Consider the following 18,428-nt stretch of genomic DNA (forward strand, 5'->3'; position numbering starts at 1 on the left):
TGCTGTAGAGGACACAGCAAGAAGGGGGCCCTCTACAATCCAGAAGAGTCCCCGCTAGAAGCCAGAGGCTGCCCAAACCTTGATCTTGCACTTCTCAGCCTCTCAAAGTATAAGAAAGAAATTTATGTCATCTGAGCCACCCAGTCTGTAGTACTTTGTTATGGCAGCCGAGCAGCCAGACTAAGCAGTAATTTTGTATGGAATATCATACGGAGAGACTACTGGATGTGTGAGAGATAGTGGTGTAAGGTATATTAATAACTAGACAAACTTTAAAAAGCAATTATCAACTCTGGGAAAACAAAAATTATTCAAGAAGAAAACCCATAATCAGGGCATACTGACTTAGCAGAGGCTAAAAATTTCCATCTAACTACACTGGGAGGATGGGGGCAAGGGAGGGAAAGGACTGAGATGGTAAGAGAGCTACATGTTAGCTGTCACAAGAAGAAGGTACAATGACTAAAATGAAAAAAAACTAGAAATAGCACCAAGCTTACCATTTCAGATATGCTATGCAAATATATTTCTTAGGAACCAGTTAAAAGAACTAAAAGCACCTGCCCAAAGAACCAAGTTCGATAAATTTAATTTTTTAAATGACATGCACCATTTTGATTAAATTTTTATGAGACTTTAAACAAAGGAGAGGGATATGTTCAACAACACTGCTGCAGTCAGAGGTCAAATAAGGACTTGAAACACCCTACTCTACTAATCAGCAAGTCACTGCTGATACTAAAAACCACCTCAGTGGACTGGTAGAGGAAGAAGTCCTGCTGCATCATTTAAGAGCCTCCAGGGAGCAGAACTTGCCAAGCTCCAGGGGATGTCAGGGACACAGAGGGGGGCCTCCAGGAGGTCTTGGCCTGGCTGGACCTTCACATCATCACACGCAGCTCACCATCACACAGCACTGAGCGAGAGGTGGGGACTGCTAGCCACAGCCCTGATCCTCCTGCTGGCCACCCTCTAATAAATTCCTCCATCATTCCACTCCTGGAAGGAAAAACCCAGGAGACTTTGACTGGATCTCTCCAGCACTCAGTAACCTCATTCCTGAAGACTAAACCAATTTGTTAAATCTGTGAAAAAGGCATAGTAATTTGTTTCTCAACAGCAAAGCCGCTGTGTGCCCAGAACAATCTGGAAAGTTTCAGTGCTCTGGGTCTTGGTTTCTACAGGCATTCAAATTCTCCTTTGGCTTCAGCCCCTGGTTTAACATTTAACAGAGGATGTGACTGTTACTCAGAGAAACCAAGGGAACAACTGTGCCCAACTTCAAACCATGAAAATCTCTGCCTAGGTTAACAATGCTAGGTGGCCTCGTGGCGGTAATCAGGGTCTCTCAGGACCCTCTCGGCCCCTGACAATTCATACTTACAGTGCCAGTCGGACTCTCAAATATTCCGATTTTGCCAGCCTCCAACACCCGATATAGCTCAGCCATGAAGTCTTTCTGGATGGAATAGGGTGTGAAGGGAAAAGGGAAATGGATATCACCAATCTCCTGGGTTTTATTAGACATGGTCCTAGGGGAAAGAAAATAAATAAATAAATAAATAAATAAATAAATAAATAAATAAATAAATAAATCTGGAAGTACTGGCTTGAAATCTAGAACAGTTCTTAAGAGCACTCTCAATACTAGCTAATGGAATTTTTCCAAGGGTTGTACACTTTTTTGCAAGCAGAGACCACAGTCTCCCCAAGGTGCACATCCCAGATTGTGCAATCCATCTAATGACACTTATCTGAACTGGCTATGCAAAACGCAGCCCAGCAGAGCTCCAACACAAAAACCATCCTGCCATTTTACCTGGGATTCCTCTGCTTCTTCAACACCTTTAATGCCTCCAGGAAAAGTGTGGCAACTTCCTCTCAAGGACCTGTGCCCCTGAGGTCAGAGATGTTGCTCCCACCACCTGTGCAGCACGGTTCTGCACACATGGGCAGCATAGCCTTTGCCTGGCAAAGCCACCTCACTTAGTCCTGTTGCCAAGACCTGTAGAATCATAACACATAGGCAGAGAATCACTAGTACAGTTTTTCACATGGCATACACAGGTGCACACATACATTCATATTTCATGGGAACTGTCATTTCTTAGTTCGTCTTAGCCTCCAATTCCAGTATAAAGCAGAGTCTCCTCCTAAAACTTTTCCAGCCTCAAGAAATAAGAGCTTTTCTGTCTGGCTGCACACTGGGAGAGCTCTCCTCACAGGAACTAAGCCCTGGCTGGAAGAGCTCCCCAATACTGAGACTGACGGGGGAAAAGAGGGCTAGCTGAGGACAAAATACACTGACAAGTCCTTGAAATAGGCAGAGGGACTTTCCTCTAGAGACTCAACTGCCTCAATGTTAATACTTTGCTAAGGGCAAAAAGCAATCTTAGCCCGACCACTATAACCCTGAGAGTTTACTTTAACATATAAAAAATTCCTTTAGAAATCTCCCTTTATCTCTAAACCCCCAAGATATATGTTGGCAATCATCCTTGGCACGTGGCTCACCGACATACATCTGAAGGGTCTCATGATTCAGGTTTTATTAGATGATAATAAGTGACCTTTTCCCAATGAAAGCCAGCCGCCTCAAGATCTTGGAAACCTTGCTTCCAAAATTCCTTAGAAAGGAGACTATCCTCAAACCTCTCCCAACTCTCCTGTATATAGTCAGCCACCACTTACAAGCCCAGGGCAGCCACTCTTCCTGCCCACAGATCCTACCCCCCTGCTTTAATAAAACCACCATTTTGCACCAAAGACGTTTCAAGAATTCTTTCTTGGTTATCAGCTCCAGGCCTCACCCTACCAAACTTTACCTATATCGCAAAACTTCAAGACCGCAGCATTTCTCTTATCAGACCAAGAGCTAAGAACTTCTCGGCTCCACATTTAATCCTTTTCCTCCCCCTCTTCTGAACCAAATTTCTCTGAGACAGCTTCTCCATACCCTTTCTTCCTTTAGTTTTTTTTGTTTGTTTGTTTGTTTTTTAATCTTTAGGTAGGCTCCATGTAAAACGTGGGGCTTGAACTCATGACCCTGAGATCAAGAGTCACATGCTCTATAGACTGAGCCAGCCAGGCACCCAACCCTTTCTTCCTTTCATCATTTGGTGGACTGACTCTTCTATGGGGGTTCCCACACTCTCTTTGGAAGTCACTGCCCCAAACTATTTGGCAGGCCCATCTCTTCCAAGAATAAGTACTAATCAGCTTTGCTCAGTGGCAGTATCGTAGCCAAGGAGGTTTATCCAAGGTGCGATTATTGCTAAAAGAATAAGTACTAATCAATCTGAAATCCACTTCCCATCTTGCTACATGACTGGCCTCATTAACACCAGTGACAGTGTCAATACAATTATGAAGGGAAGGGGAGTCCCCATGATGGTCTTCCAGTTATAGTTTAGGGGCACCTAACAGGACTGGAGATTAAAGAACTACAAGCAGGAGAACTCTTAAAAACCAGGACCATTAGGGGTACCTGTGTGGCTCAGTGGTTGAGTGTCTATGCCTTTGGCTCAGGTCATGATCCTGGAGTCTTGGGATCAAGTCCCACATCTGGTTCCCTGCAGTGAACCTACTTCTCCCTCTGCCTATGTCTCTGCCTCTCTTTCCATGAATAAATAAAATCTTAAAAAAAAAAAAAAAAAAAAAAACAGACCATTCAATACTGAGAAGGAGGCACGTAATCAAAAAACCATTCAAACAGGAAGAAAAGAGAAAGGTATCCAACAAATTTTGATCACAAAGTTGTGTGTTAAACACTCCACAGGACTTTTCACTATTATTATCCCAGTTAACCTGTACAACACTATAGGAATACAGTTGTTGGGTATTCACACTTTCAGACATTAAATAATTTTCAGAGGCAGAGTTAACAAGAGGAAAACCAGGGATCCAAACCAAGGTCCATATGGTTCTCTTTGAGTCAGAGTCATCTGGCAAGAGATAATCACATAAGTAAATCACACAAGTAAAAAGCAGATCTAGTGAAAATATACATATTGAGAAATTTTGTGAAATCTGCGAAGCCACTGACAGAGTGGGATTTCTTGCAGACTAGAACTTACAAAGTAATCCGGCCTCTACGAGAGCGCCAAGAATTTCCCTAGCAAGTAAGTACCCACAGATCGCCCTTCTGCTGTTCAGTCACATGCCAGATGGAGCCATCCGCTGACCTTCTCTGCTTACCCATAGCTTCTGCTTACCCCAAACTTCAGCTTGCACAGGACCTCTTCAGCACCCCTCTACCTTTGAGCTTCAGCTCCCACTGCAAGGGGGAAATTCTTTCCACATTTCTTAGTTTTAAAATCCCCAAGAGAAAAATCTAATCAACACTGCTTCGCCTTTTAAAATAAATCCCTACTCAGGCTGACCTAATCAGCTGCAACCTCATACTTGTTGCCCATCACCCTCTTCCACCCCTGCTTGGGAATCGATGGACATTACAAAAAAGTGTTTCCATATATCCTTGAATAACAGATTCACTAAGTGCCATTATGGACATCTGGTGTAACTGTTCTGACCTCTTCAAGTTGGTTGTGTGGTGGACAGCCACGACCCCACACAAGTCCTCCCTAGAATTCCTCACCAGTGCTAAGGCAACCACCATAGGCTTAACAAATGAGGTAAAATACATGAAAGCCCCTCGGGTACATGCTAGTCCTGAAAGTTTGTTTTTCCTCAGTTCTCAATCATCACTCATCATTTACTTGTGTATAAACTGCTGCTACCGACCGAACTGTGTCCCCCCTCAAAATTCATGTGTTAAAGGCCTAACCTCCAGTATAGATTGTATTTGAAGACAAGGTTTTTAAGTAGGAAATAGAGGTTAAATGAAGTCTTAAGAGTAGGGTCCTAATCCTTATAAGGACTGGTAGCCCTAGAAGAAGAGGAAAGAGGGAGCTCTCCTTCCACACAATGTGAGGATGAGGAAGGAGGGGCCGCCTGCAAGTCAGGAACAGAGCTCTCACCAGGAACCAAATATGCCAGCACCTTCCACTTCCCAGACTCTGCAGCTGTGAGCAAATGAATCTGTGAAGCCCCCAGTCTACGGTACTTATCATGGCAGCCTGAGACAACTTCTTTCCGGGTACTATTGTGCTCTTACGGTCCTAAAATACTTCAACTTCACACACTTGGGAGACAACACAGCCCGAAAAGAAGACCTTTCCCACCCCTGCTGCTAATCCAGAGCCACAGCTTGGTCTTGGTGTACAACTGCAATGCTCCAAAACCTGGAGGGAGCCTGGCCCCAACCCGCACATTCTCACCTCCCTGGGGCCTCGGTCTCCCCGCCAGCTCCACCCTCGGAGCTCTCACGCTACGTAAGAACCTGCCATTAGGATTTATTCCCACTTTTAGGACACCTCCTCCACCAACCTAGTCAATTCTATTCAACCCAGTCCTCTAGGCTGAGCCCTACTCTACCTTGATTCCCTAATGGACAGCAGAGCAGTCATTAACAGTATGGGAACTGGACTCGGGCGCCCAACTCTGGAATCCCGGCTTATGTTAACAGCCCTAAGCCTCAGCCTCCGCAACTGTAGAGAAGAAACAGACACCAGCACCACAGCGTCGCAGAGACCACTACCGAAAGTAACCTATGAAGAGCGCTTAGCAGAGGCGGCGCCGCCCCAGCGCAGCCCCAGGGCGCCGCAGGTCCCACCGCACGGCCTGCCCTTCCCCCCACAGGTTCCAGCGCGTCAGGAACACACGCGCCCCCCCCCACCCGGCCCAGGGCGCCTTCCCGCTCCCCGCTCGCCCTGCCCCCCGCACAACAGCCCGCCGCGCGCGCTCCCACCGGCGTGCGCCCGCTCCTGTCGCTTCGCCTCGCCCTCACGCGGCACCGCGCTCACCCTCTTCGCCGCCGGGACTGCTGCGCCGAGGCCCGGTGGATGAGGCGTCCGAGGGGCACAGGTCGGCGAGTTTGAAATCGTGGCGCGCGTCCGTAGACGTCGGCCCCGGGAGGAGCGTGCTGCGTCGCCACGCCCCCGCGCCCCCGCCCCCGCGCCTGCGCACTCCGGAGCGCGGAGGGTCCGCCCCCTGCGCGCCTGACCTCCTGCCGCGGGGTCGGGGCTGGGCTTTGTTTCTCTGGCGTGGAAAACCCGGGTAGTTGACAGACCCTGAAAGCTGGGGTCAGGATTCTGGGCTTTCTCCGTCTGCCCTCCTGCCAGGTGCCCGGTGTTTCCGTGATCCTCCTCCGATTGGCGCCACATGTACTGAGCGCAGCAGTTGCTCGACTTAATCGAATTGGCCAATATTGACCAAGCACCCAAAGGACGAGATGCTGTAGCCAAGAATCAGGAAGTCCGGATTCTGGTCCTGGCTCTTGTCAGTGTTGTGCCCAAGATTGCGAATCCGAGAAACCACCAAGGAGCCGACACCGATGCAAGCACACGAGCGTTTATTTACAAGCTCGGGCTTGGATCCAAGTGCACCCGACACAGCGGAGCAGGGACTTGGACCCCCAAGTGGGTTACAGCTGGGTTTTTTTATGGGCTGGTCTAGGGGATCTTCAGAAGGGGTGGAGGAATTTTTTCCATTCCAATATGGGGGAAAGGGTGGGGGAGTTTCTTAAGCCCTGATATGGGATTCCCTGCCTAGGGCATCCTGCAGTTTTTCCTGTAAAGTTCAGCTCTTATTCCCAGGGACCTAAAATGGCTGTACTTGTGCTAATGCTAAACTTGAGGTGGAATGGCCTTAATTTTTCTCGGCCTCCACAGTCAGGCCTTCTGAGTGAACCTCAGTTATTTTACTTCACCACTAAATGGATGGCATGTGCCCTGCTCACCTGGACAGGTTTGTACAGGGTCTTGGATATCGTGAAATCGGGTAAATTAAAGCACTCTAGGAGTTTAATCTTTTTTTATTATTTTTTATTTATTTACTTATGATAGTCACAGAGAGAGAGAGAGAGAGGCAGAGACACAGGCAGAGGGAGAAGCAGGCTCCATGCACCGGGAGCCCAACGTGGGATTCGATCCTGGAGACCCAGGATCGGGCCCTGGGCCAAAGGCAGGCGCTAAACCGCTGGGCCACCCAGGGATCCCAGAAGAGGAGTTTAGATTGCTGTTCCTACTGAGTGCCAGGTACTACCCTGAGGGGATTAAGGAAGATACGGCACCAGCCCTGACAGCAGGGAGAACATCTTCTAGCTGGTAGAACAAACATGTCACCTTCACCTCTCTGCACTTGGGTTCTCCTTCATGAAGTGTGGGGAATAAGACTCTATATGATCCCTACCAACTTTCTGAAAGTATGTCCAGTGCTTGTTTTTCCAACCAAACTGAACTCACTCCTGACACTATGTGGAGATAGCATTAGATCCTACAGGTCAAGGGCTCAGTCCTACAACACTGCTCTTGCCCCCACTTCAGATACTGATTGCAGGGGTAGGTTGTTACCTGTTCTGACCCACCAGGCAGTAGATGATGGGGCGGTCCCATGACCTGCCCCCCACCTGCTGTAGGACTAATTTGCTGCAGAGGCTCACAGAACTCAGGGAAACTTTTTGCTTACTAGATTGCTGGTTTATTATAAAAAGCTAAAACTCAGGGACAGATGAGAAAGATGCATAGGGCAAGTTATGTGGAAAGCTTCCATACCTTCTCTAGCTGTGCCACTGTCCCAGAATCTACATGCATTCACCAACTTAGAAGATCTCTGAACCACCGCTTTTGGGGTTGTATGGAGGTTTTATTACACAGGCATGTTGAGTAAATCATTAGCTCCATTTCCAGGCCCTCAGGACTAAAGTTACAAACTTCTAATCTCCTGGTTGGTTACCCTGGCAACCAACCCACTTTGATTCCCTATTCCCATCCCTCTGTTACCTAGGGGCCTTTCAAAATCACTACATTAACATAAACACCTTCATGGGTCTTCTCGGGAAATTCCATGGATTTTAGGGTTCTGTGCTAGGAATGAGGACAATTATCAAATATATATTTATTGCCACAATATCACAGAATGATTCTAAGAAATGAGAAAGAAGGCATTTTATACTAAGTGCTCCCCCTGGAATGACATAGGTAATTGGTGTGATTTCCCGGCAGGATGAAAGGATGTGAGGGATAGTTTGCTGGAATTTGAAGGAAAGGCTTTCAGGGAGAGGAAGCCAGTGTTAAAAATTGCATAAAAACTTGGGGGTAGGAGTTTATAAAAGGTGATTCCAGGGTCAGTTTTTTATGTGTACAGCTTGGAGATGGTAAGAAAGTAACTACCCACCACGGCCTTGTAATGTGGCCCACCAAAATCCCAAAAAGGTCTCTGATGCCTTGGTTTTAACTTTAAAGTTGATGTAAATGTTGCATTCTACTCTACAGCACGTTTTAGGGAGGAAAAATTTTAGAGAGTAACTGTCATCTGGTAAACTTGACATTTAGTGATAATATTCACTAGGTTTTGGCCCTACTGTTTCAAAGGTCTCCTTCCTCCTCCACACAAACACTCCTAAGGTATGAAACCTCTAAGAAGCACCATTGAAGGAATAGGAGAGGATAAGACATGGAGGTAAGTCAGGGTCTGGTTGTAGAAGACTTTAAACGGTTGTAGAAGACTTTAAACAGCAAGATAATACATTTAGATGTTACACTTGTTAAAAACAAAACAAAATAAAGTTCTACCTAGTAAATTTGAAGATCTAATTGGCTTTTTTAAACAATTCCTGAATCCCGCAGCATCCCATCTAGGAAGCAGAGAGGAGCTCCACTGAGTTAAACCAAAGAAGGTTTTTTTTAAAAAACAAAGAAGGCATTAAAAAAAGAAGAAAAGGAATTAATTGTTTAGGCAAGGTTGCCCCCTCCCCCAAAGGGACCAGAAGAAGTCTATCAGTAAATTTCCTAGTCATTGATTTGCAAATTCCCTGTTGACTGATTAAAGGTTAAATTCCTGGAGATTCAAACTGCAGTTAGGTTAGGTATTGATTATTGGTTTACCGATTTGGCCTTAAGTGACAGCACTTCGGTCTTGTGGTTTCCTTTTAATATACTGTACGCAATTTGCAAGTCACTGAAATGTTTTTGACCGGAGGGGTGAAATTGAAAAAGCAATGTCTTGGAAATATTCAGCTGAAAGCAATGCAATGTAATAGTGATGCCAGAAGGCCAGGTCCCAGGACTCAGGGGGGGCAGGGTGGGGGTGGGGGTGTCTTGCTGGACCAACCAAGCAGGCCCCTGGCTGTGCGCAGGCTAGAAATCAAATGTGAACCAAGCAGGAAGTGAAAGCAGAGTTTCTTGGAGGCATTGAAAGAGTACAGGTACAGAGTGTCTGGGAGACTCAGAAAGTAAAGGAGAAAGTCTTGTCTATGTTTGGGGTCTTGGGTTTTTATTGAGGGTGGTTTAGGATACGTGTCCTCTCAGGCGTCCAGGAACCAGTCAGAACAAAGATGAGGGCCCAGGTGTTACTAAGTGGAGCCAGGGGGTCTTGGTGTCAAGACATCTAGCCTCTAAGGTCTGGAACTCACATAGGGTGGCTTCTTCCAGTCATGCACACCTGGTCCTTCCTTAATTGTTAATTATTCTAAAGAAATCATTAACTCGGGCAGCCCCCGTGGCCCAGCGGTTTAGTGCTGCCTGCAGCCCAGGGTGTGATCCTGGAGACCCAGGATCGAGTCCCACGTGGGGCTCCCGCATGGAGCCTGCTTCTCCCTCTGCCTGTGTCTCTCTCTGCCTCTCTCTCTCTCTCTCTCTCTCTGAATAAATAAATTAATTAATTAAAAAAAAGAAAGAAATCATTAACTCCTTGTCCCTTACAAAAGGAGGCTCTACATTATTTGCACTAGGAGGCATGTATAAAGTGGGGGTGCAGGTCCTAGCAAGGATAGAAGCAGAAGAAGCAAAAAGCAGATTTTTATGATGAAGTCCTTCAGTTTCTCTTTCTCAAAGAGTGTTTTAGAGAAGAGAGACCGGGGCAGCCCCGGTGGCACAGCGGTTTGGCGCTGCCTGCAGCCTGGGGTATGATCCTGGAGACCTGGGATCCAGTCCCACATCGGGCTCCCTGCATGGAGCCTGCTTCTCCCTGTGTGTCTCTGTCTCTCTATGAATAAATTTTTTAAAAATCCTTAAAAATAAATAGAGAAGAGAAACCAGAAGCAAGCAAACAAGCCAGGTTATGCAATCAACCTGACCATGCCCTAGGGATGTGGACTTCAAGAGTGGCAGCAATAGGAATTGGAGAGGATGAAACAGTTACTACTAGGCTATAAACCGGCAGGTGACCCTCTATCTATCTCCTCCCCCGCAATGGATCTTATGTAAGATTGACACTCCTAATAGTAGACCCTGGGCTTTGTCCCAAGGATAAAATCAGGACTGTTAGGCATGTGTGGACCACCCCTGCAAGTCTTATTAAAGAGACTCAGGCGATGCCATTCATTGAATTAACCCAAAAGACCTTCTTAACAAACTCCTCATAAAGCTCAAGGCCAGGGAGAAAAAACTTTCTGGTCATGTACAAATGCGCTTTCTATAACTCAACAGTGAGAGCTAATGCGATTTGATGTCAGGGTCCAGGAGCAAACGGTCATGAAAGAACTCTTGAGACGTTTTCGGTGCAAAAAAAAGGTGGTTTTATTTAAGTATGGGGTCGGGACCTCTGGGCAGAAAGACCTGCACTGGGATTGTGAAGAGCAATGGATTTGATACTTCTAATTTGAGAGGTGGGTGGGTAGAGACCAAGGAAGTCTCCAAAAGAATTTTCATATGTTAAAGAAGACTTACAGGATCCTGGAAGCCTAGCTATTGTCAAGCTAAGGTGTTTTTTTTTCCTCTAGCAAGGCTTTAACAGGTAAATTGGGAGTTCCTGGAGGAATGTATTATTCTGCCTGTCTCAAGGATTTGTCAGTGGTATGCAGTTTAGAAAGAAATTTAATTTTACCCAAATTCCTTTTGCCTTTGTTCTCCACATCAAGAGCTACTTAACCCCATTATATATTCTTCTTTGCCTCTGCTGCTAATAATCTCAAAACTAAATCTATGTTGTTTTAGTTTTTCATTACCCAGGATTTTCTTTTTAAAGATTTATTTGAGAGAGTGCGCATGCTCACGCGCGGAGGAGCAACAGAGGGAGAGGGAGAGGGAGAGAGAATCTCAATCAGACTCCCTGCTGAGTGCCAAGCCTGCCAGCAGGCAGCCTCAATCTCATGACCCATCAGATCAAGACCCAAGCTGAAACCAAGAGTCAGATGCTTGACTGAGCCACCCACGTGCCCTTCATTGGCCAGTGTTTTTTGATATTTTTTTTTAATTATTGTTTTCATTACTTCTTGATAATTTTAAGTACATGCTCTAGTAAAGTCAGACCATCTGGGTTCAGATCCCCACTCCACTATTAACAACCTTGGTGACCTTCCTTGGTCAACTGTTTAAAACCTCCGGGCCTCAGTTTTCTCAGTTATAAAATGGAGATAATCGCAGGACCAATCTTACAGGATTCTTGTGAGACAAATGAGATCATCTTGGTACATTGAGGTCTTAGCTCCTGGCATGCCATATTATGAAAGCTCAACAAAGGTTAGCAAGTACTATTATTAATTGAGTTTGGTTTTAGCATTCTTATGCTTTTATTATATAGTTTGGTTTTAGCATTCCTTTTTTTTTTTTAAGACTTTATTTATTCATGAGAGACACACAGAGAGAGAGAGAGAGGCAGAGACACAAGTAGAGAGAGAAGCAGGCTCCATGCAGGGAGCCCAATGTGGGATTCGATCCTGGGACTCCGGGATCACACCCTGGGCCGAAGGCAGGCACTTAACTGCTGAGCCACGCAGGCGTCCCTGGTTTTAGCATTACTATACTTTTATTATAAGTTTCCTTAGATCACCTTTAGAAATAGCTGTGATATAAATTGAACAATAAATAAAATATAATAATAAATAAAGCTGGGTCCTACCTAGGAATCAGATTTTGAGATTTAGGCCTTTGGCAATCAGAAGAACAGAAATAAGGTCAGGAAGTATAATGCATTTTGAAGGGAGATAGGAATATTCTATCTTTGAGATATTTGAAGTTATATGGTTTGGGTACACTTTGTTACATGCTATAAGCAGGACTAGGGCCTCTCAAAAGCATCATTTTTCCAGGGTATAGACTGGCCATGACATTTATCCATTCAATAAATACCAACTGAGCATCAGTACAGAAGCTGAATTACCTTAGTAAACTCAATACCAGACTACAAATGCATGATCACTAAATTTACAGCCCTGCCAATCAATTCATTTATAAAGGAGCCATTTCCAGTGAATAGAATAATTTATCTCTTGCTATTTGGAAAGCCAATGTGAATTGGAGGATTACTTGGTAAGCATAGAATCAGAACAAGGAAAACATAAGCATTTGAGTGAAATGTATCACCTAGGCACTGGGAAAGCTCCATGATATGTACCTATCATTTAAGAGAGAACCCCCAGGGGCACCTGGGTGGCTTAGTCCTTTCAGTGTTTAATTCTTGATTAGCTCAGGTCTTGATCTCAAGGTTGTGAGTTCAAGCCCTGTTTGGACTCCAGGCTAGGTGTGGAGGCTATTTTTAAAAAGATAGCCTCATAATACAGACTAAAGAGCACAATTTATAGTTCAGTGATTTTTACATATGTATATATAGGGGAATCTATCATAATAGAAATTATTACCACCACTCCAGAAGATTCTCTTGTACTCTCTCCCAGGTCAAATAATAATATCTGACTTCTACTGCCACAGTTTAGTGTCACCTTTTCTTGACCATCATATAAAAGGAAGCATACCACATGTACACATTTGTGTCTGGCTTCTTTGGTTGACCATTAAATCTGTGAAGTTCAAAAAAATAAAAAAGATAGCCTCTTTCTCTGAAAGAGAGAAAGAATCTCCAGAAGGCAGATTGCCTCCATCCTCAAGACTCCATTTGCCTCTAGAGCCCTGGAATGGTGCAAGATGCAAACTAGTAATATTTCTCTGAGTCCCAGTATCTTTGATAACTATGTCCAGTGTGTATCTGAGTATATAACTTTTCCTCATTAAGCCACACTTTAGTGGGCATGGGATACATTCTGTTTCCTCATATAATAGGTCAATCTCAGGGCTGCCTGGTGGCTCAGTGGGTTAAGCGTCTGCCTTTGGTTTAGGGCATGATCTCAAGGTCCTGGGATGGAGCCTGCATGGGCTCCCTGCTCAGCAGGGAGTATCCTTCTCCCTCTCCTTCTGCTCCTCCCCTCACTCATGCTCTCTTTCTCTATCAAATAAATAAAATCTTAACCTTAAAAAATAGGTCCATCTCATTTGTTAGACTGAATTTATAGTATGTCCCCCCACCCCCAGTGTTTCCATGAGGTATTCGGTGGTGTTTGAAAATGGAGGACTAGCATTCAGGAAAGAGGTAGAAGCTGGGTATATGGATTTGATCATCTCTTGGTAAAAGAACTAAAGCCACTGTAAGTGATAAACTTTCTGAAGGTGTGAGCAGTTTATTTTTTATTTTTATTTATTTATGATAGTCACAGAGAGAGAGAGAGAGGCAGAGACATAGGTAGAGGGAGAAGCAGGCTCCATGCACCGGGAGCCCAACATGGGATTCGATCCCAGGTCTCCAGGATCGCGCCCTGGGCCAAAGGCAGGAGCCAAACCGCTGCGCCACCCAGGGATCCCCAGTGTGAGCAGTTTAAAAGGACGAGATGGGAGGCAGTGAAATGCAAAAAATGAAGTTGGACCCTTACCTTACACCATATATAAAAATTAACCTGGGGCACCTGGGTGGTTCAGTCAGTTGAGTGACCAACTCTTGATCTCAGCTCAGGTCTTGATCTCAGGGTCATGAGTTTAAGCCCCATGTTGGGCTCCATGATGGATGTGGAGCCTACTTAGAAAAAAAAATTAACCTAAAATGGATTTAAATGTAAAAACTAAAAGCATAAAACTATTAGAAGAATAGTTTGGGGAATTTGGTTTTGGCAATGATTTCTTTGGATAGGATTCCAAAACCACAGGCAGCAAAAGTAAAGATGGATAAATTGGACAGCAATAAACTTTAAAACTTCAGTATATCAAAAGACACAATCAATGGAGTAAAAAAGCCACCTATAGAATGGGAGAAAATACTGGCAAATCCTATATCTGATAAAGGGATAACATTTAGAATATGTAAAGATCTCCTACAACCCAACAACAGTAACCACAAAAACAGCCCAATTTAAAAATGCATCTGAAGACATTTCTTTGAACAAAGATATCCATATGGCCCAATGGGCCAACAAGCACATGGAAAGATGTTCAACATCACTTGCATCATTATCACTGGAAAAATGCAAATGAAAACTGCAATGAGGGACGCCTGGGTGGCTCAGCGGTTAAGCGGCTGCCTTCTGCCCAGGGCGTGATCCTGGAGTCCTGGGATCGAGTCCCACATGGGGCTCCCTGTGTGGAGCCTGCTTCTCCCTCTGCCTGTGTCTCTGCCTCTCTCTCTCTCTGTATCTCTCATGAATAAGTAAATAAAATCTTAAAAAAAAAAATCTTCATAGGAACATCCAGAATAATGTTTAACCAAATATGTGGATACTATGGTCCAACTACATTGACGTGTAAAAGTAACTATCATACCCTGGTAATAATGACAGCCATTTATTAAACAATTATTTCTATACCAAGTACATGGCTATCTCACTTCACTCCATAAAGCCTGTAAAATAAGTTTAAATATTCTCATTTTTAAATATGAGGAAAACAGTTTTAGAAGGATTTTATCTCAAAGGTCAAAAAATTAGGAATAGTAAAAACCATTCTGATCATGGTTAACTTCAACGAGGTCAAATTAATCAATTTGACCAAAGTGGGAACTAGTTTTTTGGTTTTTCCAAATTTTTTGTTTTGACCTAATGTTTTTTGTTTTTAAGTAGGGCCTGAACTCATGACTTTGAGATCTAAGACCTGGGCTAAGATCAAGTGTTGGGCATGCTTAATAGGCTGAGCCACTCAGGTGCCCCTCTTTCTACATCTTTCAAACTTCTCAGAACTGAGTTCCAATAACCTAAATGTCAAGGCCTTTGAAAAAAAAAATTATTGCCCTCAGGGTGCCTGAGTGGCTCTTGAGCCACTGACTCTGTGCACTGACACATTGAGCATCTGACTCTTGATTTCAGTTTGGGTCATGATGTCAGGTCATGTTGGGTCATAGGATGGAACCCTGAGTCTGGCTCTGCAAGGGGAGTCTGCTTCAGGATTCTCTCTCCTTCTCCTCTGCCTCTCCTTCTGCACTCACTCTGTCACTTTCTCTATTAAATATATAAATAAATCTTTTTTAAGAATTAGAATGGACTCAAAGTTATCCCAACAAGAATGTCACTCCATCACAATCCAATGCACTTTAAGTGAGAGAGATTGGGCTGGAGTTCTTGCCACCCATTGTTTACACCCACCTTCTGCTCCAGCCTGAAATCTGAATGTGCCATGTAGTGTATCAGGCCTGAGAATTTCATCCAACGTGTGTGGAAGTGAGAGAAAAAAAGGTTGGAAACTAGGTGCCATGCTGTTCTGCTACCCTCCCTCTTATCATTTGAAACTTTACCTGAAGGAGATACTTCAGAGCTGGCCCTGTCACTCAGGTTTATTCCCAATCCCCAAAAACTAAGATGAAAGTCATCTTGTCTTAGAATGAGAAAATAAGCTTTATTGACAATGAATATGCTGATAGCCAATAATCCTGTAGGGAGAGAAAGGACAAGAAACATACTGAGTCTGATAAGATCAAAACCGCCTCCTTGAGTTTAATCCAAAGTAGCCCATCTGGTTGGACTAAGGTAGGAGAGCTACTGGGAAGCAAAGTACTGACATCTGGAAAAACAAATGGAAAAGGCTTTAGTTCCAGAGTAATTAGAAGCAACTTATTTGGCAGCAGGCCCAGCTTCTGTAGGTGGACTTTCAGATTTCGGGACCTGTGACCCTGTTGACTATTTATCTGAATTGCCTAATTTGTGTGGAATATCTTTCACCCTACCACTGTACCGGTTGCGCAATGAATTTAGAGGGCTTTGAAGCCACCTCCAGATTTTCTGATTATCATCATCATCTCTTTCTCGTTTGACACTCCTAAACAGTCGTTTCTTTCTTTCTGGGTTTTTTATGCCAGTGACTTTGAGGATGTTATTGCTTATCTGGCTCATCCTGGAAGTAGAGATAGACCTGAAGTTAATATATTCATCAATTTTTTTCAGAGTAGTATTGACCAAAGACTGGATAGACTCCACAGGATCATTCCTCAGATTTCCAATAGCTGAAACCAGAAAGGAGGTCAACTCAGACTCTTGATCTCCAAGGACCATCTACCCAAACCCCATTATTCTCTACCTCACATACCAGATTATTATTAAATAACTTCATTTAGAATAATCGTTGTCACTATAAAAGTAATACTTGTTTTACTCTAGAAAAATGTTTACATAGAAATCATTCTTTTAACAGGAAACAAAGAAAAATAACTTATCCTCCTGAAATAATACTATTAATATTTTCATACCAATCGAAATTTCATACCAGTATATACATTTTTAAGTAATCTCTATGCCCAATGTGGGGCTCAGACTCACAACCCCGAGATCAAGAGTCTCATGCTCTTGACTGACTGAGCCAGCCAGGCTCACCTGCAGTATTTTTTTAATACTGAATATGGACACTTTTTTTTTTTTACAAAAATAAGATTCAGTTTTTTCTTCCCATAAAATTTTCCTCTGTACAATATAATATCTAATCACATGACTCTATCATAATGTCTTTGATGAGCTCTTTATTAGTGAATAATTAGGTTGTTTGCGATTTTTCACTGTTATAAACAATAATCATTAATTCATTCAACAGTGATTATCAGGCACTAACTGTCCCCAGCCACTATGCTAGGTGCTGGGATGCAGTGGTGAACAAGATATATTCCCCACCCTCAAGAACTTAACATTCTAGGAGAGGAAAGACAAAGCAAACAAGTAAACATAAATAAAGTACAAAGAAGGAAATTTAGCAGATTATGGTGGTGAGTAACCGGAAAGGATCTCTAGATAGGCCAGTCAGAGAATCCCTGTCGGAGAAGGTGACATGTGAGCTAACATGTAGGAAGCCACATGACAGGGGCAGAAGCATTCCCAAAGGTCAGGGAGATGGTACCTCTTCACAGTGTAGAAAGTAACCAGTGTGGCTACAGCTTCTAGTGAGGGGTGAGGTACTCTAAGCTTAGGGTAAAGAAATAGTCTGAAGCCAACTCAGTCAGGGCCTGTGTCCCTTTGTCCCAAGGGTAAGGGAACCACAGAAAGCTGGTGAAGGGTTTTAAGCCAGGGGTGACATGATTCAGTGTACACATTTCAAAGAGAATCTGGCCTCTGTGTAGAGAGGTGTAGAGAAACAGCAGGTGTGGGGGTTGTTAAAACCATCCAGCTGGGGCTTAGATTCAGGTGGGAACAGAAGGATGGAGACAGAAAATTGCTTAGCATCCAAAAGATAAACAGGAAGAATCTTGCCTCAAAAGGGCCTTCAAGCCCACCAAAGTCTATAGCTTCGTGTTGATCTCATTTATACTTGCTTGGAACAGAACAAAGACATGGGCATCAGCTACACAACACGTGTAAATCCAGAGAAGAACCGTTTCTTGACCACAAGGCTTGTAGGACACTGGATATGGGTGTAAAATGTAACTGGAATGACTTTCTTTGAGAAAAAGTTCCTCCTGTCTAGGCAATCTTTCTTGGAGGCTGGATGGGATGAGGAAGGCAAGGTGAATTCTCTGGTATACTGAGGAGTCTATTTCATTCTAGAATACTTTCCCTAAAATACTCCAGTCGCCAGGAGGAGGGGTCTACTACCCAGTAGAGATTTCAGTTGTAAAAAACAAGAAGACAACAAAGGCACAAAATGTCAAGGTCAGAAGCCAGGGTTAGAGCCCTAAGAGGACAGATGCTGCCAGCTAGTCACTGGAGAGCAGGAGAGAGCCCGGCTACTCTCCACAGCAGCTAACAAATTCATTCTTCCTTGACCAGAGCACTAAGCACATTCCCTACCTGTCACTTTGGGCACCTTGCCCCATCTTCACCCAGAAGCCTGCATCAACTCAATGCAAAGCTTCTGTGGGACACCTCTGTGGCAAGCAGAGCACCCCACTTTACATGCATTTGTATCAGATACTTAAACAATATCCTCATGATACAGATGAAGAAACTGAAGCCCAGCAGCAGTGACTTGCCCAGGTTCACATGGCTCATTATGGAGACAGCTAGTATTGCAGACCTGGCCGGCTGACACTGGAGACCATGTTCATTACACACTGACTTGGAAGAAAGGACCCTTAAAAGTCATTTACTTTACCACTTTTTCTTCTCAAGACAAAAAGCTGTAATAAATCATAAAGGAAACAAAAATTTGTCTATCTCTAGTTGTCTGCTGGGCATTTCCTCTGAAATATGAAGCCACCAT

At 44.1% G+C, this 18,428-nt stretch overlaps 1 protein-coding gene across 5 annotated transcripts in view; it reads right to left on the reverse strand.

Annotated features, from left to right (window-relative positions):
• DDX11 (DEAD/H-box helicase 11) overlaps positions 1-5,995 on the reverse strand; it is a 34,380-nt gene extending 28,385 nt beyond the window's left edge. For 4 of the 5 annotated variants that reach the window (XM_041735989.1, XM_041735987.1, XM_041735988.1 and 1 more), the window contains exons 1-3: positions 5,810-5,957; positions 1,820-2,005; positions 1,385-1,532 (exon numbers count right to left, since the gene is read on the reverse strand). In XM_041735989.1, the coding sequence (XP_041591923.1) occupies positions 1,385-1,528 (144 nt within the window). In that variant the 5' untranslated portion in view covers positions 1,529-1,532; positions 1,820-2,005; positions 5,810-5,957. Of the gene's footprint in view, positions 1-1,384; positions 1,533-1,819; positions 2,006-5,809 lie in introns of all 5 variants that reach the window. The other variant, XM_041735986.1, reaches the window with a different exon arrangement.
• Between the last annotated feature and the right edge of the window lie 12,433 nt (positions 5,996-18,428).

This window comes from Vulpes lagopus, chromosome 21 (genome assembly GCF_018345385.1).
Source record: "Vulpes lagopus strain Blue_001 chromosome 21, ASM1834538v1, whole genome shotgun sequence".
NCBI lineage: Eukaryota > Metazoa > Chordata > Mammalia > Carnivora > Canidae > Vulpes > Vulpes lagopus.